Source organism: Eumetopias jubatus, unplaced genomic scaffold (genome assembly GCF_037043125.1).
Source record: "Eumetopias jubatus isolate StellerSeaLion01/CBP00866 unplaced genomic scaffold, mEumJub1_p1.0 scaffold_12, whole genome shotgun sequence".
In the NCBI taxonomy this organism is placed as follows: domain Eukaryota; kingdom Metazoa; phylum Chordata; class Mammalia; order Carnivora; family Otariidae; genus Eumetopias; species Eumetopias jubatus.
In genome coordinates this window covers 87,258,222-87,281,920 of record NW_028274818.1, presented here as the reverse complement: position 1 = coordinate 87,281,920, position 23,699 = coordinate 87,258,222, and the positions used below count along the sequence as shown (strand labels likewise).

The 23,699-nt window shown below is 43.3% G+C and overlaps 1 protein-coding gene across 2 annotated transcripts in view; it reads left to right on the top strand.

Annotated features, from left to right (window-relative positions):
* COG7 (component of oligomeric golgi complex 7) overlaps positions 1-23,699 on the top strand; it is a 78,480-nt gene that overhangs the window by 32,158 nt on the left and 22,623 nt on the right. The window contains exons 7-11 of one of the 2 annotated variants that reach the window (XM_028090439.2): positions 2,560-2,758; positions 8,205-8,332; positions 9,201-9,355; positions 14,585-14,701; positions 20,994-21,059. In XM_028090439.2, the coding sequence (XP_027946240.1) occupies positions 2,560-2,758; positions 8,205-8,332; positions 9,201-9,355; positions 14,585-14,701; positions 20,994-21,059 (665 nt within the window). The remainder of the gene's footprint in view (positions 1-2,559; positions 2,759-8,204; positions 8,333-9,200; positions 9,356-14,584; positions 14,702-20,993; positions 21,060-23,699) is intronic. The other variant, XM_088029033.1, reaches the window with a different exon arrangement.

Here is a 23,699-nt window from a genome sequence, read left to right as displayed (position 1 = left end):
GCTCCTTGGTTATGTTTATTCCTATTTTATTCATTTTGGTGCTGTTATAAATGGTATTGTTTTCTTAATTTCCTTTTTGGGTTGTTCATTGCTAGTGCATAGAAATGCAACTGATTTTTGCTTGTTGATTTTATATCCTGTAGCTTTGCCGAATTTCCTTACTAACACTAACAGTGTGTGTGTGTGTGTGTGTGTGTGTGAATTCTTGAGGGTTTTCTACATATAGTTTATGAACAGAGATAATTTTTTTTCTTCCTTTACAATTTAAATGCCTTTTATTTCTTTTTCTTGTCCTATTGTTCTGGCTAGAACTTCCAATACTATGTTGAATAAAATAGCATACTTGTCTTGTTCCTGGCCTTAGGGGAAAAGCTTTCAGTCTTTCACCATTGAGTATGATAGCTGTTTTTCTTATGTGACCTTTATCATGTTGAGGAAGTTCTTTTCTATTCCTAGTTTATTGAGTTTTTTGGTTTTTTTTTTTTGTTTTACTTTTTTTAACATAAAGGGTGTTTTTATCAAATGCTCTTTTCTGCATTAACCAAGATGGTCATGTGTTTTCTTCCCTTCATTCTGTTAATGTAGTATATTACATTGATTAATTTTTATATGTTGAACCACTCTTCATTTGGGAGATCCATCCCACTTGGTTATGGTGTAAAATCCTTTTAATATGGTTGCTGAATTTAGTTTACTATTACTTTGTTGGGTATTGTTAATTGTGTATTTATAAGAGAAATGGTCTGTAATTTTCTTTTAGTATCTGGTTGGCTTTGGTATCAGGTTAATGCTGGCTTCATAGAATGAGTTAGAAAGTGTTTTATATTAGTTTGCCAGGACCGCCATAACTAAATGTCACAGACTGGGTGGTTCAAACAATAGGAATTCATTTTCTTATGGTTCCGGGGGTGAGAAGTCCAAGGTCAAGGTATTGGCAGGGTTGGTTTCTTCTGAGACCTCTCTTGGCTTGCTGGTGGCATTCTTCTACCTAGGTCTTCTTTCTATGGGTGTCTGTGCCCTGATCTCCTCTTGTTATAAAGATACCAGTCAGATTGGATAAGGGCCCACCCAGATGACCCATTTTACCTTAATTGCCTCTTTAAAGCTCATAGGTCCAAAGATAGTCACATTCTGGGATACTGGGGGTTTGGACTTCAACATAGGAATTTTGGAGCAACCCATTTTTGATTACTGGTTCTGCCTCTTTCCTAGTTAGTTATAGGACTGTTTGGATTTTCTATTTCTTCTTCAATCAGTTTTGGCAAATTGTGTTTCTAGGAATTTTTTCTGTTTCATCTAAGTTATCTAATTTGTTGGCATATACTTGTTCATCATATTCTCTTCTAATCCCTCTTATTTCTGTAAAATTGTAGTAAATGTACCTACCGTTGTATCTGATTTTAGTAATTCAAGGCTTCTTTATTTTTGTCAGTCTGGATAACAGGTTTGTCAGTTTTGTTGGTCTTTTCAAAGAACCAACTAGTTTTGTTGATTTTTAAAATTAACTTTCTATTCTTTATTTCATTTACCTCTGCTCTGATCTTTATTATTTCTTTCCTCCTGCTAGCTTTGGGTTTAGTTTCTTCTTTTTCTTGTTCCTTAATGTGTACAGTTAGGTTAGGTTATTGATTGGAGATACTCTTCCTTCCTTTTTAATATATGTGTTTAAAGCTATAAATTTCCCTCTTAGTGTTGCTTTTGCTGTATTCCGTAACTTTGGGGAAGTTGTGTTTTCACTTTCATTCCTCTCAGGGTCTTTTCTCATAAAATTTGAGTTTATTGATTTTATAGTTTTTAAACTTACACCTCTTTTGGCCTTAGAGTTACCTAAGAATGGTCTTATATCTTGTTTTCATGTTTGTGCATATTTAAGTTATGTTATGATAAAAAAGCATTTGATCAACACACGGATGTCTGTGAGAACCCCTCCCTAAATGTCCTGTATACATTTTTCCAGTTTTGTCCAAGAGATCAGTAGTGTATGAAACAGAAAAAAAAGACTCTTAGTGAATAAGTGAATTCAATAATCTAAAAGGCCCTGGATACACTCTTCCTGGTGGTCCTTAGAATAAAAGATAAATCCATCTTTACCAAAGATCTGTGTCAAGGGGAGAGAAAGGTGGCTGTGGGCTCGTCTGCAAATCTGGCTAAATGTCCTCTAACCCTGACTCAGTGAATTGCTGTTCTTTAATTTCATTTTGTTCCCCACCTCCCATACACTCCCAGTTTCTGCACTGTCATCCACACAGTCCTTGCTGGCCAGTTTTGGGTGGCCATCTAAATACTACATGTGATAGATTTGAAAAGAGGCACTGGGTGCCAGTAATAGACATGAAATAGCCAATTGTTCGGGACAAGTTGCAAGTTCTGCCAGTTACTTGGCTTTCTGAGCTTGTTCGAGTTTGGGGTAAGGACTGCTTGGGGCTTAAAGCTCTTGACTAGGCCACTTGCCAGCCGTTGGAGAGATTCCTCTGAGAGCAGTCCAGGAGACTGCTTCTTTAAAAGGTATGCTCCTCTTTGGTCCTGTGTGCTAACGCAGATACCTCTTTCCCACCGTAGGTTTTCAAGAACCCCCACGAGGTGGTGACTGTGCTGCTGATTCAGACTCTGGGGGCCTTGCTGCCCACTCTGCCCGATTGCCTCAGCACCAGCGTGGAGAGGGCAGGGCCTGAGCTGGAGCTCCTCAAGCTGCTAGAGTTCTATGACACCACCACCCACTTTGCCAAGGGATTGGAGATGGCGCAGCTCCCCCACCCACGTAAACATTCCTTCTGGCTTGTCTTCACTTGCTCTTTTTGAGGCTTCTGGGGCCTGGGTTTGTCTGTCTTTTCAGATGACTGATTTTACAGAATTGGAAGGGATCCTTGTTTTCCTTCTCAGCAGATAAAGAAGCCTTTTCCATGAAAGCATTGCCATTATGGAATTGGTTGTTGCCTAATGTATTAACCAAGCCCAGTGCGACCTAGGGGCTTTCCATGCTCTGGGGAAGTGATGGGCACTTCGGCAGGGGCTTAGAATATAAAAGAGGTAGCTGGGCATTGGTGGCCTTGAATTGGCAGCCGGTTACATTGGGAGGCTAGAGTCCTCTTCCCTTTGAGGCATCATAAAACCTCAGACAACTCAACCTAAAAAGTAAGTTGAAGAGAACGAATAGGTTAGAGGAGCTTTTTGATGGGGCATCAGCAAGTTTTTACGGACAGAGAGGCTGTGTCAGGACTAAGGGTGGTTACAGGGAAAATGGGTATTCCCCAGCTGTATCTGGGAGCAAGGCACTCCTAGTTCCCATTTAGGAAAACAGCAGTGGTATGTTACCTGTGTCCCCTGTAAGTTAAAAGCATCATAAACTTTTAAGTAGCACCGATCTCGTGACGCATGCTGCTGTCAAATCAGGAAATCGCTTCAGGAAGCTTTGTTCTGCCATTTGGCTGCTATGTGTCACTAACTTGGTGTACTTAATAGTTATTCTCTTTAATTACATTTGCGTATAATTACTTTGTACATTCCAGGGAGTGTGTTTATTGTTCGAGTTCCGGATGATTCATAGGTGTTTTGGCTCACTCACTCGGCCGGTCTCGGTTGTGGGAGAGGCTGAGGGGATGTGGATAGCTTCTAGGGGACCAGGATGCGGTGTCCAGGTGGCTAGAGTGTAGGACACGCTACCTGCTCGGGCAGCGCAGATTGAAGGTAGGGCAAAGGGCAGAGGGGCAGGTTGCCTTCCTCCCACTGGTGAAGGACATTCTTGAAGAAGAGAGAACCACCCTCCAAAGAATCAGACATCGAAGTGCTTTGTTAGCCAGCCACAGAAATTTAGATGTTTAAGGATTCCTATTGAAATTTTCAAAAAAGTTTTTTTTAAATCTAAAAATACTTTGAAAACACACAAAAATAAAAATACAGAAGAGTAAAAATGATTCACCACCTCAGCACTCAGAGAGAGCCTCTGGCAGCCTTCTGTTGTATTTTCTCCCAGTAATTCAAGTATAAATACACATTTTCCACAAATGGAAATATATATAACCACTGTTAAAAATTTGGTGTATCTTCCCAAAATATCCTTATGTAGCAAGGATTTTTTTTCCATTGTTTATCCAGTATGTTGCAGATATATTTTCTAACTTTCTATTTTGCCTTTAATATTGTCTCTATTTTAGTAATTAATGCGTGTACAGGGCATAATTAGAAATATATGAAAGATTATGCAATAGAAAAACTAAATATTTAAGATAAGTTGATTTTATAATTAATAAACAATAGGTATTCATTATAGAAAAACCCAGAAAACACAAAGAAGGAAGGTCATTCTCCATCTCCCATCTAGAAACAGTATTTTGTGTTATATCCGTGTGCAGATTCTTTATGAATGAGACTGTCTCTGTATCCTTAAATATATTTTTTTAAAGATTTTATTTATTTATTTGAGAAAGAGCGAGAGCAAGAGAGAGCACGAGCGGGGGGTGGGGGCAGAGGGGAAGGGAGAAGCAGACTCCCTGCTGAGCAGGGAGCCTGACCCGGGGCTTGAACCCAGGGATCATGACCTGAGCCAAAGGCAGACGCTTAACTGACTGAGCCACCCAGCTTCTCCTTAAATATATTTTTTTAAAGATTTTATTTATTGGGGCACCTCGGTTAAGTGTTTGCCTTTGGCTTGGGTCCAGCCCCATGTCAGGCTCTGTGCTCAGCAAGGAGTCTGCTTGTCCCCCCGACCCCACTCCTCCCCCTGCTTCCCTCTCTCTCTCTCCAAAAAAATAAAATCTTAAAAAATATATTTTATTTATTTGAGAGAGAGCCTGAGTAGGGGGAGGGGCAGAGGGAGAAGCAGACTCCCCACTGAGCAGGGAGCCTGACCTGGGGCTTGATCCCAGGATGCTGGGATCATGACCCAAGCAGAAGGCAGACACTTAACTGACTGAGCCACCCAGGTGACCCTCCTTAAATATGTTTTTAATAGAGTATTTTGTTACTGTTATTAACTTTCCCAAATTTAATATTTACTCAGTAATGTCACCTAATGTATGAATTTTTCCATTTGTTCCACAGAAGTTTTTTTTTTCCCACAGAAGTCTTCATAGCTGCTTCCTCACCTCTGCTTCTCTTTAAGATCAGTTGATGCACATTGTATCTGGTTGTCTTGTCTCTTTAATCTCTTAATCTGAAACAGTTGTCTCATCTTTCTTTTGTCTTTCATGACACTGACCTCTGAAGAATACAGGGTAATTTTCTAGTAGAATGTCCCATATTCTGGAACTGTTTGACTGATTCTTCAAGATTAAATTTAGATGAAATATTTTGGCAGGAATGCTACATTGATGATGGTTTGTATTTCCTGTGGCATCACATCAGGGAGACACATAATGTCCAATCATTGGTGATGGTTGGATTAATCACTTGGTAGATGTATCAACTAGATCTCTCCATTATTAAGGTACTTCTTCCTCTTTGTAATTAATAAGTAATCCTTGGGGTGCCTGGATGGCTCAGTCGGTTGAGTGTCTGCCTTTGGCTCAGGTTATGGGTCCCGGGATGGAGCCCCACATCTGGCTTCTTGTTCAGCAAGGAGTCTGCTTCTCCCTCTGCTCCTCACCGTGCATGCTCTCTCCTCATTCTCTGTCTCTCAAATAAATAAATAAAATCTTAAAAAAAAAAAAAAGTAATCCATGGGGTGATGCTTTGAGCCCATAGGAATATACTAATCCTCAAAAACATTTCCCCAGTGACTTCAGCATCTGTTGATAATCCTTGCCTGAATAAACTTTTACACTGCTGATTATAAAATGATGATTTCCTAATTCTCTCATTCCTTCTACATCTATTTACAGGCCTTCTTTTATAAAGAAGAGATTTCCCTTTCTTTCCTCACTTTTTTTTTAAAGTTTTATTTAAATAAGTAATCTCTACACCCCGTGTGGTGCTTGAACTCACAACCCTGAGATCAAAGTCTCACGCTTCTCTGACTGAGCCAGCCTGGTGCCCCCTTTCCTCACTTTCATATCACTGTGAATTCATGGATTCTTTTTTTACTCATTGTGTTATGATTTGTTATTGCCACTCTTCATTTTGATGCTTGAATTATTTCAAATTTGGTCAGTGGTTGCCCCTTTGGGCTGCCTCCTGGATCTTTTTGACATGTGCCCATCAGTCTTTGAGAGCTTTCTTGCTGTTTGGCACAAACTGTTCCAGGAACACATACCTTCCCTGTCTCAGACCTGTGTTTTGCCAAGGAGCCTGGTTTCTTCTAGTGGGAAATGGTATTAGAACAAGATCTGGACACTGAGGGTACTCTTTATTGCTGGGCTTCTAGGCCCTTTTGTTGGACAGAGCTAGGAAATACATATTTCCAGTTTATACATATTGTTCCAAATCGGATCCACCACCACAGATTTTTACCTTCTGTCTTCCCAGTTGCATCTCTGGTTCCCAACTGTGTGTGTGTTTTATATGTGTAGATGTCCAATTATTTTTCATGACTGCTTTATGGATAGGTCACAACGTGTTTAATTTATTCACTCAACTACAAATGGACAAGTACTGGAATGCTGGATGCTGAGGTTGCTATGCCGAGCAAAACTAGACACTGTCCCTCCTGTCACCCAACGTCTATTCCGGTGGGAAATAACCTAATGATCATAGTAATGGGTGTATAATTACAAAATGAGATGAGTACTTTGTAGAAAAGCTGAGTGGTTCTAGGAGCGTATATGAGCCAACAAAGCTGATGGAGCCCGGTGACTTGAGCTGAGTGAGCCGTGGAAGAAAAATGGGTGGTGACCAGATCCCGGAGGATAAGGGAGAACAAGGTCCTTCCAGACAGAAGCATCGGCACGTGACTGGAAGGGAGCCTGGTGCTTCCGAGGAACTGGAGAGAAGGCTGGAAGCCGGGGGAATTGTGAAGGAGGAAAGGCTGGGGCAGTAATAAATAAAAAGAGCTGGCTTTTATGAAATGTTACCACATGCTAGACACAGATTTTATGTAATCTCCCCTAAGGCCTTATAAGATTGACGCCATTATTAACCTCAACTTATAGTTGAGGAAGCAGGTATCCAAAGGTCTGTCATTGCACACAGTCACGTAAGTAAGAGGCAGGGGAGCTTGGATAGAAGAGCCTTTGCGTTTCACTGCCTCCCTCTTTCACCTCCTGAGGTCAGCCCGCGTGGGTCCTTGCAGGCTAGAGAAGAGATTTTGGATTTCAGCTGATGCACTTAAAGGCTGATTAGGGGATGTGTCAGAAAGATTACAGGAGGGCGCCCGGGTGGCTCAGTTGGTTAAGCAACTGCCTTCGGCTCAGGTCAGGATCCTGGAGTCCCGGGATCGAGTCCCGCGTCGGGCTCCCCACTCAGCGGGGAGCCTGCTTCTCCCTCTGACCCTCTTCCCTCTCATGCTCTCTACCTCTCATTCTCTCTCTCTCAAATAAATAAATAAAATCTTTAAAAAAAAAAAAAGATTACAGGAGGCAGCCTGAAGGGGCAACCACTGACCAAATTCGAAATAATTTGAGCATCAAAATGAATATAATGACAATAATGGATTGTAACACATGAATATAAAAAGAATCTATGAGTTCGTGGGGATTATTATATTAAAGAGAGCAAGAAAGGAAAATTTGTTCTTTACAAGAGAAGGCCTACAAATAGATGTAGAAGAAACAAAAAGATTAGGAAATCAGCAGTGTAAAAGTTTATTCAGGCAAAGATTATCAATGGATGCTGAAGTCACTTGGGTGTAAGTGTTCAGCCTAGAAGCTGAATTGCTGTGTCCTGGAATATGCCCATTTCAATTTTTCATACAAACATGCTTTGTATGTAGTTGAATATAGGAATTTTTGGAAAGCCTAGCATATGAGGTATCCTGTCTCTAAAGTCCTGGAAAAGTGTTCTTCCTGCAGAGCCTTTTCTCCATAGCACTTCTGGAACTGCATCTTGACTAGAGTTGTCATTTGAAGGGATTCTTAGCCATGGTGGGTTATGGGACGAAGGGAGTTGGCATCTTTGATAGTGCTCTAGACAAATTATACCCAGAGCCCAAATTCATCAAAATATTTACAGAAGTGATTGCTGCAGCTTCCACGAACAACCACGGCAGATTAACAAAAGGCAGTCACCCCTAAGATCAAACCGGAGAAGCTCCAGTAGAGTACCGTTCACCTGTTGTTTTCCAGCAGTTTCGGCCCCTTTGTTCATTATCGATTTTCATTTTTGATTCCCTCAAGATGAGCACAACCTGGTGAAAGTCACCGAACTGGTGGAGGCTGTGTATGCTCCGTACAAACCCTACCAGCTGAAGTACGGCGACCTGGAAGAGAAGAACGTCCTCATCCAGATCAGCGCCGTGCCGTTGGTAATGTCCCAGCACTGCCGGTGGTTTGCCGGCCACAGGGAGGGGGGTGGGATGCACCGGAGAAGGTGCATAGATGGGGAACAGCTCTGCAAAAAACAGGCTCTAAGTACCTGGTAGACTCTTGCAGTCCAAGTGTAAAATGAGACCACGGATATGCTACCGATTTTCTATTTAAAATCTCAAATAAAGGTCCAGCAGAATGAGAGACTTAAATCTTTGGGGGGATAAGTTGATGATCTCCCTGATTAATGAATTCTTATTATGGCAGCCTTCAGTCTAAGGAACATCTGCAGATGGGCACAGGAGTCGAGCCTCCATGGACGGTGGCCCAGGGGCAGGTTCACTTGGGCGGGCCTCCAAGGGCAAGGGGAGGCATTCCCGTTGCCAATATTAGGGTGATCTAGCATGACGCAAGTTGATGTTAAAGAGCAGATCTCACACTAGTTAAACTCTGTCGCCTCCTGCCATTTTTCAGTTTTCTAGCGACGTGCTTAGAAGGTCCATTCCACTTCAGTTACATTCTTGCCCCTGAAGGAAGCATTTTCCTTTCCTTACATTCTTTTGGAGTATTTGATACAGAGAATTTGAATTCTAGCTTTAGAGCCAGAGGAGAGATGCCATCTAATCATAGAAAAAGAGGAAAGAGATGAAAAATGTAGGGCTTTTCTGCCAGGGGTTGGTGTGTGATCTCACGGGCCACATGGATGTCATCCGCTTGGCTCGGGCTCTGGGAGGGCTCTCGCGGCTTGGGACTGCGTTTCTGCCGCCTGACCACGGGTGAAGAGGTTTGGAGGTCTCCCCCATCTTAATGTTGTCTGTTGATCTGTTCTCGAGTCTGAGGCGCCTCTTGTTTGTATTTGCTGACCAGGAGCATGGCGAAGTCATTGACTGTGTGCAGGAGTTGAGCCACTCTGTGAACAAGCTCTTCAGTCTGGCTTCTGCTGCCGTCGACAGATGCATCAGATTCACCAATGGCCTGGGAACCTGTGGCTTGCTGGCAGCACTGAAATCCCTCTTTGCCAAGTAAGGCTGGGGTGTGGGGACAGGGCACACCGGAGGGTGTTGTCTGCCCCAGTTAAAAATGCGTGTGTTCTGTGTTTCTGCTCTGAGCCCCGGAGAAGAGCATGTCCCTGAGCCCCAAGGGGGGCAATCTTTTTTTTTTTCAATTTTTTTTTAAAGATTTTATTTATTCGAGAGAGAGACAGAAATAGCGAGAGAGAGCACAAGTGGGGAGGAGAGGGAGAAGCAGGCTCACCACTGAGCTGGGAGCCCAACATGGGGCTCAATCCCAGGACCCTGGAATCATGACTTAAGCTGAAGGCAGATGCTTAACCCACTGAGCCACCCAGGCATCCCCCAAGGGGGCGATCTTAAGGATATTCCTCGCAGCACCATTAGTGATAGTGGAACATTTGAAGCAACCTGAATGTCTATGAATTTGGCAATGGCTAAATAAGACAGGGCCTATTCATACAAAGGAACTCTGTTTGGCAGTTACAGTTTTGTTTTTTTTTTAAGATTTTATTTATTTGAGAGAGAGAATGAAATAGAGAGAGAGAGCATGAGAGGGGGAAGGGTCCGAGGGAGAAGCAGACTCACTGCTGAGCAGGGAGCCCGATGTGGGACTCGATCCCGGGACTCCAGGATCATGACCTGAGCCGAGGCAGTCGCTTAACCAACTGAGCCACCCAGGTGCCCCTGGCAGTTACAGTTTTAATTAGACCTGCACATATCTACCCTGATGGATCTCAAAAACAGTGTCCAGTGAAAAAAAGGAAAGGAAATTGCTGAATATTATGTAGAGTCTAATACAATATGTAAAAAGAACATATAAAAAATAGGGTATATTTTCCATAGTGGGATTCAGCAAGTTTTTATGCAGAGGGCCACATGGTAAGCATTTTAGGCTTTGTGGGCCTTGCGGTCAATAGAGACTTTTGTAGATGACACAGAAATGAATGGGTGTGGCCGTATTCCAGGAAAACTTTATTTAAAAAAACCCCCAAAGTACCAATCCCTGTTCTGGATCTTTTTTTATGCTTTAACATACATTATATATTCCTGTAGAATAGGGGTCGACAAACTCTAGCTCATGAGTCAAATCTGGCCTGCCTTCTGTTTTTGTAAATAAAGTTTTATTGGAACGCAGTCATACCCCTTCACTTACCTATGGTCTATGAAGGGAGAATCCAGTAGTTAGGACAGAACTCGCTCTTCACAAAGCCTAAAATATCTGGACCTTAACAGAAAAAGTTTTCTGAGCCCTGATGTGTGGAAGGTTAGGCCACGCACTCAAAACATCAGTTATCTTTGGGGAGGTGGGAAAGGACTAGGGTGGTGTTCATAGGGAATTTAGCTTTATTTGTTGTTTTCTGACTTTTAAAAAAGGAGGACATTTCTTGTGTAATTAAAAATATAAAATGAGAAAAATATAAACATGCCAAGTGAAGGAAGTCAGTCATAAAAGACCACATGTTATATGATTCTATGTGAAGTGTCCAAAACAGGCAAATGGATAGAAACAGAAAATAGACTGATGGTTACCTAGGGCTGAGGAGAGGTGTGCATTTGGAGGAGATGGGATGACTACCAAAAGGTACAGGGCTTCTTTTTTGGGTGATGAAAATGTTATAAAGTTGATTGTGGTGATGGTCACACAGCTCTGTGACTACACTAAAAACCATTGAATTGTGCTCTTTAAATGGGCGAATTGTGTGGTATGTGAATTACATTGCAACAGAGCTGTTTAAAGAAGAGGACACCGAAGTTACATTTAGTTAGGAAAAAGGAAAAGCGAGCAAGCAGCATAGGCTGGAGTTTCTGACCTGTGCAGCCAAGGCACCAGGGCCCTCGGGAGGTCAGAGCTCTAGTCTCCAGCTTATAGACAGATATGTTCTTAGGCTCTCCAAAGACCTTCCCTTGATAGCTTGTTCTAGATTGGAGTTACCCTCAGTCTCAAGAGATTTATTTTGCATTTTGTTTTAGAGAGAGTGTGTGCAAGCTTGGGGTGGGGTGAGGGGCAGCAGAAAGGAGAGAGAGAATCTTAAGCAGGCTCCACACCCAGTGCAGAGCCTGACTTGGGGCTTGATCTCATGACCCTGCGATCATGACCTAAGATGAAATCAGGAGTCAGACACTGAATTGACTGAGCCACTCAGGCGCCCCACAAGAAATTTTTTTTTTTTTTTTTTTAAACAGAATGCTGTTTTCCTGTAGTAAGTTCAGGGAACTCTTCTCATTCCAGAAATGCTAGGCCGGCCCCTGGGAGCTCTTGGTCGCCATGGTGGGCAGTCAGCACCATCAGAGGGCAGCTCACAGTGTAGGCCGTAGGGCCGCCAAGGACACAGGCTCTGCGCTCAGGTGGAGGTGTGACCAGAAGGGCCCAGATGTGTTCCCGTAGAAGGAGACGTATGAGCAACAAGTCTCACCAGACAGAATTGGCCACTTTCTGTCTCCGCCACCTACCAGGATTTTGGGGATGGAAAGAAATTTTTTATTGAGATCTAAAAATTTTATTATGAAATAACAAAAATAATGCATTAGAGTAATTTTTAAAAAATACATAAAGGTATAAAAAAGTGAAAGGTTTCCTCCCTGCCTGCCCACCCTTAGTCCTTCTGCTCAGAAATACCCACTTTTGAACATTTTACGACGTTCAGCTCTTCCCTCTGTACTTTAAAAAAGTTTTGTTTTTTTTTAAAGATTTTATTTATTTATTTATTTGACAGAGAGAGACACAGTGAGAGAGGGAACACAAGCAGGGGAAGTGGGAGAGGGAGAAGCAGGCTTCCCACAGAGCAGGGAGCCCGATGTGGGGCTCAATCCCAGGACCCTGGGATCATGACCTGAGCTGAAGGCAGACGCTTAATGACTGAGCCATCCAGGCGCCCCTAAAAAAGATTTTTTGTTTATCAACCTTAACTATTATATCTTGAGGAACTAGGGTTCTCTGAGGCTGTTCTCTCTCTTATCCTCCGTTCTTGTGAGTGATGTTTTTACTTCTAGTTCTTCTCTTGGTTATTTTGATTACTTCATTTTAAAAAATAACACAGATCTATATTAAAAATTCAAACTGTACAGAGGGGATGTGGTGAAACTAGGTCACCTCGAGAAGGGAAGATTCGGAAGCTACCCCAGCAGCTGCCATCTATAAAGTGAGGGCAATCAGTGTGAAGCTAACCCAAGCAGGGTTGAAGTAGGACACCGTTGAGTCATGGGGAGGGTATTAGGGACGGCAGGATGGAGCACGCAGGGGAAGTGGGAGGGGCCTAACTTGAACTAGGGTGAGGCCATCGGGTATAGCAGGAGAGAAGAGGCTGCAGAATCAGGGGCTTTCCAGCTATGCCGGGAGTGTGGGCTCTGGGGTTGGAGCCCTCCCGGGCACAGTCCCGGCTGTAACGCTTACTGCTTGGGACCTCTTGGCGTCCTGGTGTCTTTTCTCCGAGTCAAGTGGTGAGGCTCTCCCCATGGCAGTCGTGACTATTAAGTGAAAGCAGGTAATTAGAGCCCCTAACACAGCGACTTTTACGTGGGAGAGACACCCGGAAATGTTTATGGTGAGAGAGGATTGGAAGGATTGGGGACGAATGTGATAAAAATGTGACGTGATACACACTGTGTCTGAACAGGAGACCCCCCCCTCCCACCCCCAGGTGCTCTGCTGCCCACTCCGCGTCCCAGGGACCCTGTCGTGAGCTGCTCCTGAGCAGGTGCATCATCGGGTTGCACACTCTTCTAAGACACATTTGTCATAGTTGTGGGGTGGTGGCCCAGTTGTTTAACGTGACACTGAAGCACAATTATATTCCTCACCATGCCCCTGTCAGGTGGCCCTTGAGGCCCCTCCCCTCCGCCAAGGATCAGTTCTTCCAAGAAAGCTGTCTTCAGGGCTGTGCCCTGGGGGGCACATCCCATTTTCCTCAGAGCTAGTGGTTTGGGAAGGAGGAGAAGTCAGGCTTCTTGTGATGCACACAGATGTCCTAGGTTTTCAGGGAGCCTCGTGGTTTCCAGAGAACAAGACCCCCACTCACCCATGTCCTCCTTACCACACCCTCCCAAGGACGTGTGCACATTCGTTCACAATCCAAGAACTGTACATCCTCAGAAACAGCACCACCCCACATCAGCTTTCATTTTATACTTTTCAGAGAACTTTTGTGTATATTATTTCATTTATTTAGTTTTTAAAGATTTTATTTATTTATTTGCAAGAGAGAGAGAGAGCAAGCATGCGTGAGAGGAGGGAGAGGGACAAACAGACTCCGCACTGAGTGCCCAGCGCAATGCAGGGCTCAATCTCATGGCCCTGAGCTGAAACCAAGAGTCCGACGCTTAACCAACTGAGCCAGCCAGAAACTCCTATTTCATTTATTTGATCATCACGACTCCCTGAGGCAATATAGAAGACACCATGAATTAAGTCCATTTTAAAGATGAGGAAACAGGCTTAAAGACACCCAGACACTTTCTCAGAGCCCCAGCTCAAGTTCTGCATTCATCCAGGAACTGTTTCCAGGTGTCTCTTTTGTGCCCAGCTCTGTGCTAATTCCTGGGGACACTGTTATGAGCTACAAGGAGATAGTCTCTGTTCTCCCGGAGCTTCTAGTCTAGCACATTAAACACACACATGAAAGAAGCGATGGACTTACACTTGTGCTGGGTGCTGTGAAGGAAAGCAGCTGGGGGACTGACTGGGGGAGCAAAGAGCAGCCTGAGGAGGAGGGGCTTCAGCTTCGAATCCAGTTTCACGTCCTGTGCCATTCAAGCCAGGCACTTTCCTGCCACGGAGCTTGGCTGTTTACATTGGGGGTGGAGGGGCAAGAATCCTGCAAGAGTACCCTGGGCATCGGCGAGCTGCCTTACCTTGTGCTAGGTGATGGCTGGATATCTTAGTGGGACCATGACATGTCAGGACAGTTCTTTGGGCCAGGGAGTCATTGACCAGCACCACCTCTCACCTGGTGGGTCACCAGAGTCTTTGTCTTAGTGGCTCACCCCTTCTGTCTCGTCTTGAGCATCTCTCTTAAAGCTGTCCTTCCAGATAAGAAAGATGGTCCAGCCATACAGAGAAGACCCTTCTGTGGTCAGAGTTTACAAGTCGTCTGACTCCTCAGTGGGAGTCTCTAAAGATGCTCTCGAGGTCCTTAGCCCTTTGTCCAAAGCCACGTAATTCCAGGTGTCATAATTCCAGGTGTCTTTAGAGCCGAGGACTTTACGATGACATCCCTGTCGGGGTTTTTTCTTTCCTCATAGGTACGTGTCTGATTTCACCAGTACTCTCCAGTCAATACGGAAGAAGTGCAAGCTCGATGATATTCCTCCCAACTCACTCTTTCAAGAAGATTGGACAGCTTTTCAGAACTCCATCAGGTAAAAATGAGGGCTGTAACTTAAATGTGTGCCCCATGTTGTAAGGAGAAACATGCATCATATAATATGTAAAAATGATAAATGTGTTTGTAAGGGGTTCATTTTTTTTTTCCTCACTGCCTTTTTTTTTTTAAAGCAAAAACTCTAAACTCTAAAAACAAGCCAATTAAAAGGAACAACAACAATAGCAACCCAGAAAGACCCCCTCACTGCTAAAGCATTTTAAAGTCTGAATGCACTCTTCATGTCCTTTGGTGACTTACATTTTTTTTATACTTGGTTTGAGATTTTTTTCCCCTTAGCCTATAGTTTTTCAGGCCTAAAATAACTTAGAGCTTATATTTTAGAAAATACACAGCTGATTGGATCCTATTTTTGTTATTTTTTTAAATTTTTAAATTTTTTAAAGTTTTTCTTTTTTTTATATTTTATTTATTTATTTGAGAGAGACCGAGATAGAGCTCGAGCAGTAAGGAGGGGGAGAAGCAGACACCCTGCAGAGCAGGGAGCCCGACGCGGGGCTCAATCCCAGGACCCTGGGATCAGGACCTGAGCTGAAGGCAGACACTTAACCATCTGAGTCACCCAGGTGCTCCTAGTTTTTTTTTTGTTTTTTTTTTTTAAGTTATCTATACACCCAACATGGGTCTCAAACCCACAGGCCCAAGGTTAAGAGTCACACGTTCCACTGACTGAGCCAGCCAGGGACCCCAGGTCCTGTTTTTAGATCTAAGCACAATACCACTAAGTGGTAAGGCAACATTATCTGGCCTGAAAAGGACCATGTTAGAGTTCCATAACAGAGATTGAGATGGCTCTCCCAAGTATGGTTGACGGCCAGATCTTGGGGGTAGCCCCTGTGACCTGTGGGCCAATAGATAGACCCCTGCTGCCCTAAGCCCTGAGCCCTGGTAAGAATGTAATCAGCAGTGGCCTGAGAAGGTTTGACCCTTGAAAAGTCCAGCCAGAAAGTGCAGACTGCTGGCCTATAGCCAGATCTGACCTAGGGACTTGATCACATCATTTACAAAATTTTGGGTTAGTTGTCAATATTTATAAACCAGATTTAACATAATCCAGATTTGTAACATCACCTAAACATTGGAAGCCCTAGAAACAGTGGGTTCGCATCGTCTTCCCCGGGGCTGGTCGCTGAAGTCCCTGCCAGACTGGCGATAGGTTCTCTTGTGCCGCTGTTTGTTCTACTACCGTGTGGGGTAGCCGTTGTACTCTTAGGCTGAGATAAAAAGCAACCCAGAATTTCTTTTCCTTAAAACCACTCTTCATCGTCGTACATTCTGAAGAGGGAGGTTCCCCTTCACCCACTTGCCTGACCCCTGGTCTAGGTCGTGTGCACAGGGTGCCCACGACACTTGGAGTTCTTACTGTGGTGGTCCACGCCAGAGCATATCCAGACCCTCTGAGAGCTGTCTTTTTTTTTTTGTAAGGATTTTATTTATTCATTTTTAGAGAGAGAGTGAGAGAGCAAGGGAAGGGGCAGAGGAGGAGGGAGAAGCAGACTCCACGCTGAGCATGGAATCTGACTCCAGGCTCGATCCCACGACCCAGAGATCATGACTTGAACCGAAATCAGGAGTCAGACGCCCAACCAACTGAGCCACCCAGGTGCCCCTGAAAGCTGTCTTTAATCAGAGCAGATCCGGCACCTCCGAGGGCCATTTGGATAATCTCATGGGCTCCGATCTGGACTTTTTTTTTTTTTTTTGGATGAAATTTAATGTTCTAGATGCTAACTGTATCCCCTGTCATCTGTGGTCTGTGGTGGCTTGGTATACCAGAAAATACTATGTACAAGGTTATTCTGTTGCACCAAGGCAAGTGAAAAGTGGAATATTTCATTTTCTCATAAACCTTTCTTATGATGGAATGCCCAGATACCCTGGTGATGGATAGGCACTTTTAGAGAAGTTAAAAATTAACTAGACTTAAGATGTTCTTAATCCTTGGATTTGTCCTGACATTTATAGTTTAGTGTTGAAGGACTCAGTCGCTGTAGTTTGAGGCCTAGCATAAAATTACTGGAAAATTAAAGGATTATTAAATACAGGTATGATGGTCATTCAGGATTATCTCCGAGAAGCCAAATGGATTACTCTTCCTCTGCCTTTCATGGGATCAGAGAGAGATACTTAATTATAAAAACAGTTTTCTTTGTCTTGCAAATAGCAGACATCTAACAAATACTAAGTAATGAATTTTGGTTTAAATTTTAATTTTTTTAATCCCCGTTACTGTTTCACCCATCCCTCTACACACCTCCCTCTGGCAATCATCACTTGGTTTTCTGAGGTTAAGGATCTGTTTGTCTCTTTTGTTTTGCTTTGTTTCTTAAATTCTACATATGAGTGAAATCATATGGTATTTGTCTTTCTCTGACTTATTTCACTTAGAATAATACCTTTAGGTCCATTCATGTGGTCGCAAATGGCAAGATTTCATTCTTTTTTATGGCTGAATAATAGTCCATTGTATATATACCACATACTCTATCCATTTGTTTATGGATGGACATTTGGGTTGCTTCCATATCTTGGCTATTGTAAATAACATTGCAGTCCACATAGGGGTGGGTATATCTTTTGAATTAGTGTTTTTGTTTTCTTTGGATAAATACCCAGTAGTGACATTACTGGAGCATATAGTAATTCTGTTTTTAATTTTTTGAGGAAGCTTCGTACTGTTTTCCACAGTGGCTGCACCAGTTTGCATTCCCACCAACAGTGCACGAGGGTTCGCTTTTCTCCACATCCTCACCAACTTAGTCTGTCTGTCTTTCTTTTTTTCTTTCTCTCTTTTTTTCTTTTTTTCTTTTTCTTTCTTTCTTTCTTTCTTTCTTTCTTTCTTTCTTGCTTTCTTTCTTGCTTTCTTTCTTTTTCTTTCTTTCCTTCTTTCTTTCCTTTTCTTTCTTTCTTTCTTTCTTTCTTTCTTTCTTTCTTTCTTTCTTTCTTTCTTTCTTTCTTCCTTTCTTTCTTTCTGGGGGAGAGAGAGAGAGAGAATGAGCATGAGTGTGGGAAGGGGCAGAAGGAGAGGGAGAGAGAGAATCTTTTTTTTAAAATTTTTTATTGTTATGTTAATCACCATACATTACATCATTAGTTTTTGATGTAGTGTTCCATGATTCATTGTTTGTGCATAACACCCAGTGCTCCACGCAGAATGTGCCCTCTTTAATACCCATCACCAGGCTAACCCATCCCCCTACCCTCCTCCCCTCTAGAACCCTCAGTTTGTTTTTCAGAGTCCATCGTCTCTCATGGTTCGTCTCCCCCTCCGACTTACTCCCCTTCATTCTTCCCCTCCTGCTATCTTCTTCTTTTTCTTTTTTCTTAACATATGTTGCATTATTTGTTTCAGAAGTACAGATCTGTGATTCAACAGTCTTGCACAATTCACAGCACTGACCATAGCACATACGCTCCCCAATGCCTATCACCCAGCCACCCCATCCCTCCCACCCCCGACCACTCCAGCAACACTCAGTTTGTTTCCTGAGATTAAGAATTCCTCATGTCAGTGAGGTCATATGATACATGTCTTTCTCTGATTGACTTATTTCACTCAGCATAACACCCTCCAGTTCCATCCACGTCGTTGCAAATGGCAAGATCTCATTCCTTTGGATGGCTGCATAATATTCCATTGTGTATATATACCACCTCTTCTTTATCCATTCATCTGTCGATGGACATCTTGACTCTTTCCACAGTTTGGCTATTGTGGACATTGCTGCTATAAACATTGGGGTGCACGTACCCCTTCGGATCCCTACATTTGTATCTTTGTGGTAAATACCCAGTAGTGCAATTGCTGGATCGTATGGTAGCTCTATTTTCAACCGTTTGAGGAACCTCCATACTGTTTTCCAGAGGGGTTGCACCAGCTTGCATTCCCACCAACAGCGTAGGAGGGTTCCCCTTGGGGGAGAGAGAATCTTAAGCAGGCTCCACACTCAGCCCAGAGCCCGATGCGGGGCTCGATCTCACAACCCTGAGATCATGACCTGAGCCGAAATCAAGAGTTGGATGCTTAACTGACCGAGCCACCCAGGAGCCCCAGTGCTTATTATTTCTTTTATTTTTGATTGTAGCCATTCTGACAGGTGTGAGGTGATATCTCCTGGTGGTTTTGATTTGTATTTCCCTGATGATGAGTGATGTTTAACATCTTTTCATGTGTCTGTTGACCATTTGTCTGTCTTTGGAAAAATGTCTCCTAAGTCCTCTGCTCATTTTTTATTTGGATTATTTCTGGGGTTTTTTTGGTGTTGAGTTGTATATGTTCTTTATATATTCTGGATGTTAACCCCTTATTGGATATATCATTTGCAAATATCTTCTCCCATTCAGTAGATTGCCTTTTTGTCTTGTTGATGGTTTCCTTTGCAAAAAGTAAAAGCTTTTTATTTTGGTGTAGCCCCAATAGTTTAATTTCACTTTTGTTTCCCTTGCCTGAGGAGACATATTTAGAAAAATGTATTTATGGCCGATGTCAAAGAAATACTGCCTATATTTTCTCCTGGAAGTTTTATGATTTCAGGTCTCACATTTAAGCTTTAATCCATTTTGAGTTTATTTTTGTGTATGGTATAAGGAAGTGGTCTGGTTTCATTGTTTTGCGTGTGGCTGTCCCATTTTCCCAACACCATTTGTTGAAGAGGTTTATTTATTCTGTCTTTTACCCATTGTATATTCTTACCTCCTTTGTCGTAGATTAATTGACCATATATGTGTGGGTTTATTTCTGAGCTCTCTATTCTGTTCTGTCGATCAGTTACTGCTACTGTGCCAGTATTATACTGTTTTGATTACTCCAATATATCTTGAAATCTGGGATTGCAATCCCACCAGCTTTGTTCATCTTTCTCAGGATTGCTTTGGCTATTTTCAGGGTCTTTTGTGGTTCTATACAAATTTTAAGATTATTTGTTCTAGTTCTATGAAAAATGCTGTTGATATTTTGATAAGGATTGCATTAAATCTGTAGATTGCTTTGGGTAGTGTGGACATTTTAACAGTATTGGTTCCTCCAACCATGAGCATAGAATATCTTTCCATTTGTATCATCTTCAGTTCCTTTCATCAGTGTTTTATAGTTTTCAGAGTACAGGTCTTTCTGTCTCTTTGGTTAGGTTTATTCCTGGGTGTTTTATTATTTTTGGTGCAGTTGTAAATGGGATTGTTTTCTTAATTTCCCTTTCTGCTTCTTCATTATTAGTGTAAAAAATGCAACAGATTTCTGTACCTTGATTTTGTATCCTGTGACTTTATTGAATTCATCGATCAGTTCTAGTGGTTTTTTGGTGGAGTCTTAGGGTTTTCTCTGTATTGTATCGTGTCATCTGCACATAGTGAAAGGTTTACCTTTTCCTCACCAGTTTGGTTGCCTTCTGTTTCTTTTTGTTGTCAGATTGCTGTGGCTAGGACTTCCAGTGCTATGTTGAATAAAAGTGGTGAGAGTAGTCCTCCTTGTCTTTATCCTTAGGGGAAAAGCTCTCAGTTTTTCCCCATTGAGGATGATATTAGCTGTGGGTTTTTCATATATGGCCTTTATTATGTTGAGATAATGTTCCCTTTAAACCTACTTTGTTGAGAGTTTTTGTCATGAATGGATATTGTACTTTGTCAGATGCTTTTTCTGCATCTGTTGAGATGATTGTATGATTTTTATCCCTTGTTGATGTGATGTATCAGGTTGACTGATTTGCAAATATTGAGCCACTGTTGCATCCCTGGAATAGATCCCACTTGATCGTGGTGAATGATTTTTTTTAATGTATTGTTGGTTTCTAAATTTTATTTTATTTTTTAAAAGTTTTTAAATTTTAGTAATCTCTACACCCCATGTGGGGCTCAAATTCACGACCCCGAGATCAAGAGTCACATGCTCTTTTGACTGAGCCAGCTAGGTGCCCTGGTTTTTAATTTTAGATATGAAGTATTTCCAACCCATTTTCTTAAGGACAAAGCCCCAAAGCACCTCAGTATTTGGGAAATGTAAGATTATCTGAGACCTGTGGGACAGAACTGTGATTCCCAGCAGAGAGGCCTGTGACTTGAGGATGTTAGAAGGGAGTTGCGTTTACCTTCTCCATGAATTACTGATTAGTGAGACATGTCAGGTAGACCGTCCGATGGTTAACCGCTTCTCCAGAACCCAGCACCCCCAAAAGGAGTGAATAGTTAGAATGTTTATGAATGAAACAATGTTTGTTTGTCCTGTAAATGTCAACATTCCAGACACTTGAACTTGACGTGCTTTTTGTTTTGTTTAGGATAATAACCACCTGTGGCGAGCTCTTGCGGCAATGTGGGGACTTCGAGCAGCAACTAGCAAACAGGTAGGCCAGAGTTGTAGGCGAGTCCCTGGGATCCTGGCCGGGGAAGAACCTGATAGAGCACACAGCACAGCAATGGCAACACAGTCCATCTGAAAGTCATACGGCTGGAGGACTGTCTGTACCTAGATACAGAGTGTCATTACTGTCATCATTAAACATTTACTGAGCACCTAAAGAGGGCAAGGCTCTGAGCTACTTGGCAGTGGTCACAAAGTTTTCGTTAGATATGGAAGTTGCAGCCCAAATGAGGAGACGGTACGTGTTGTCTCCAAATTATAAATGGGCTGGGTTCCCACTGCTTATTTGTATGTTAATTATTGGGACTCTGTGTGTCTCCATACAAACAGCACTATAGGTGGTGGTGAAGGCCTCTGGGGCAGCCCACAGATTCAGGATACACCCAGCCAGCCTTCCAGGGTCTGCAGCGGAATTCTGTGCTTCCAAGGGCAGTGTGTGTCGAAGGAGGATGTCTGGGGTCAGCCCTAGGAAAAGTTTCTTCCCCTCCTTTCTCTGTTCTGATACCTGCCAGGGCTTTCCGTTGCCCTGAAGTCATCCCGTTCAGGCTGGTTTTCCCCTCAAAGGGCTCCAGCCTCCCAAATTTCCTTCCTTCCTTTTACAAACACCTAAATCTCTCATTCCCTTGGCACCCCTGATTTCTGTGTTCTCCAGGAGTTGGGGGGAAGATATCTGTTTCGTATGGTTGTCTGAGGGCCTAGCAGCAGCCCCGTCACCTCTTTCTCGGATAATTCCTTATTGTCCTAAAGTAATCTGGGTGGGAGGGAATTTCTGGCGGTGGCCCACTGTGCAGCGAAAGCTGGCGGGGGTGGGAGGGGCGGTGTGGGGGTGGGCTGTTCGTGGCAACATAGCCTGCTGGTGGGAGCTGGGGATGAGTGGCCGAGCAGCAGGGTCAGCACTCCGAGGCAGCTGTTTCTCCTTCTCGCCACTTTCTGTCTCTTTCATTTCCAAACCCACGCACTGTCTTCAGGTTCATGACCTCTCACAGTGGTTCTCGTCCTGGGCAGTGTTTCACCGTGGGGTAGAACAGGTAGCCGCTGCTGTACAGAACTCCCGAGCAGTCCAGCACAGAAATGATGTGACTTCCTGGACCGAATAGAACCCAACACCACGGGCACATAGTGGAGTGTGTGTAAATAATATAAACGCTGTGACCATTAACCCCCCCCCCCCCGCACACACACATGCCAACGTGCGCACATGCACACACGGTGAGGGTAGCCTGTGGTGGAGGGTGAATGGGCCTGAGTTTTCAGAGGGCTCCTGGGAAGAGCTGAAAGTGTAACATTTATGTATTTAAAAGAAGGGTATGCAGCTTCTTATTTTCTTAATTTTAGTAGTAATTATAGCCTGGCAAAAATGAAAACAGTTCACGAGTATACAAAATAAAAATGGAAACCACCCTCAAAATCCTCTTTAGAAGAAACATTATGAACATCTGCCCCTACCCATAATATTTATTGAGCTCTGATATTAAGGACTTTACAGGAATTGAGTCATTGATCCTCCCAGTGGCCAAAGAGGTAGGTACTGTTCATCCGCATTTTTATAGACAAAGGGACATTGCGGCATGGAGTTTGGCACAGGTAGTAACTTAAGTAAAAGAAATGATGTGTGGAAATAGCTGCGTCTGAGGTCACGGAACCATGAGGCAGCTGAGCTGTCCAGAGTGTGTCACCCCTGCACTGCCCACACTGTCCTTCTCACAAATTAGTGTCCCACCCTGGACCTGGGTTTCTCTGCATGTGTACAGCAGACATTTTTCCATATCAGGATATACCGGTTTTCCTTAATCTTTTAATGAAGGTGAATATTACATTCTAAAAGGAAAAGAAGGTTCTCGTTAGGAAGCTGAACAGGTCATGGTAGATACAGGATGAGCCTCTCCATTTGCATTTTGTAGCCCAGAGAAGCTGAAAGTCTGACCCGAGCTTTGGCTTGAGATGAGAACCAACTGGGCGTATCCAAGGGAGTCTCTTTAAGAGGTGACATCATTTTGGAAGTGCTGATCCTGGAAAGGGAAAAGAGTGACAGTCACCATCTGTGTTCCCATTAGGGAGGCCACGGGTGTGACATCTGCCTATAAAGCTTATTTTATCTGCCTGTCAATCTCCCCTCAGTCTCCCCTGCGGAACACAGACTTGGCCCAAGGACCACACCCCCCACCCCAAGGTGGCAAAGGCAGTAGCTCAGAACACTCCGGATTACTTCAGCAACATGAGTGACATTGGCTTTGGGGCTCTTAAGATCACCTCCTTGCAGAAAGGGATCGTTTTGTGATTGATGGGCTGAGTGCCACTGGAGGGCTTTCTGGTGCACTGGGCAAGTCGGGTGAAATACAGGGAGATAGGCATGGCCCCTCTATACTCTCATGGCACCCATCACTGATTTTTGGCACAGTGGTGTTTTCACCAGGATAAGGTCTTAGTGGGACAATTCAGTGGGAAGATCAGGTTTGGGGGATCCAATATAAATTTACAAGTTTCCATGGCTTGTAAAGAACTGGGTAACCTTTCATGAAAGGAAATGAGGAAGCAAATGAAAGTGTGACATTAGTCTCTCCCTCCTCTGTGCGTACTTACTGCTGTCTCCCCACACAGCCGTTAGCACATTGGTACAGGTTGG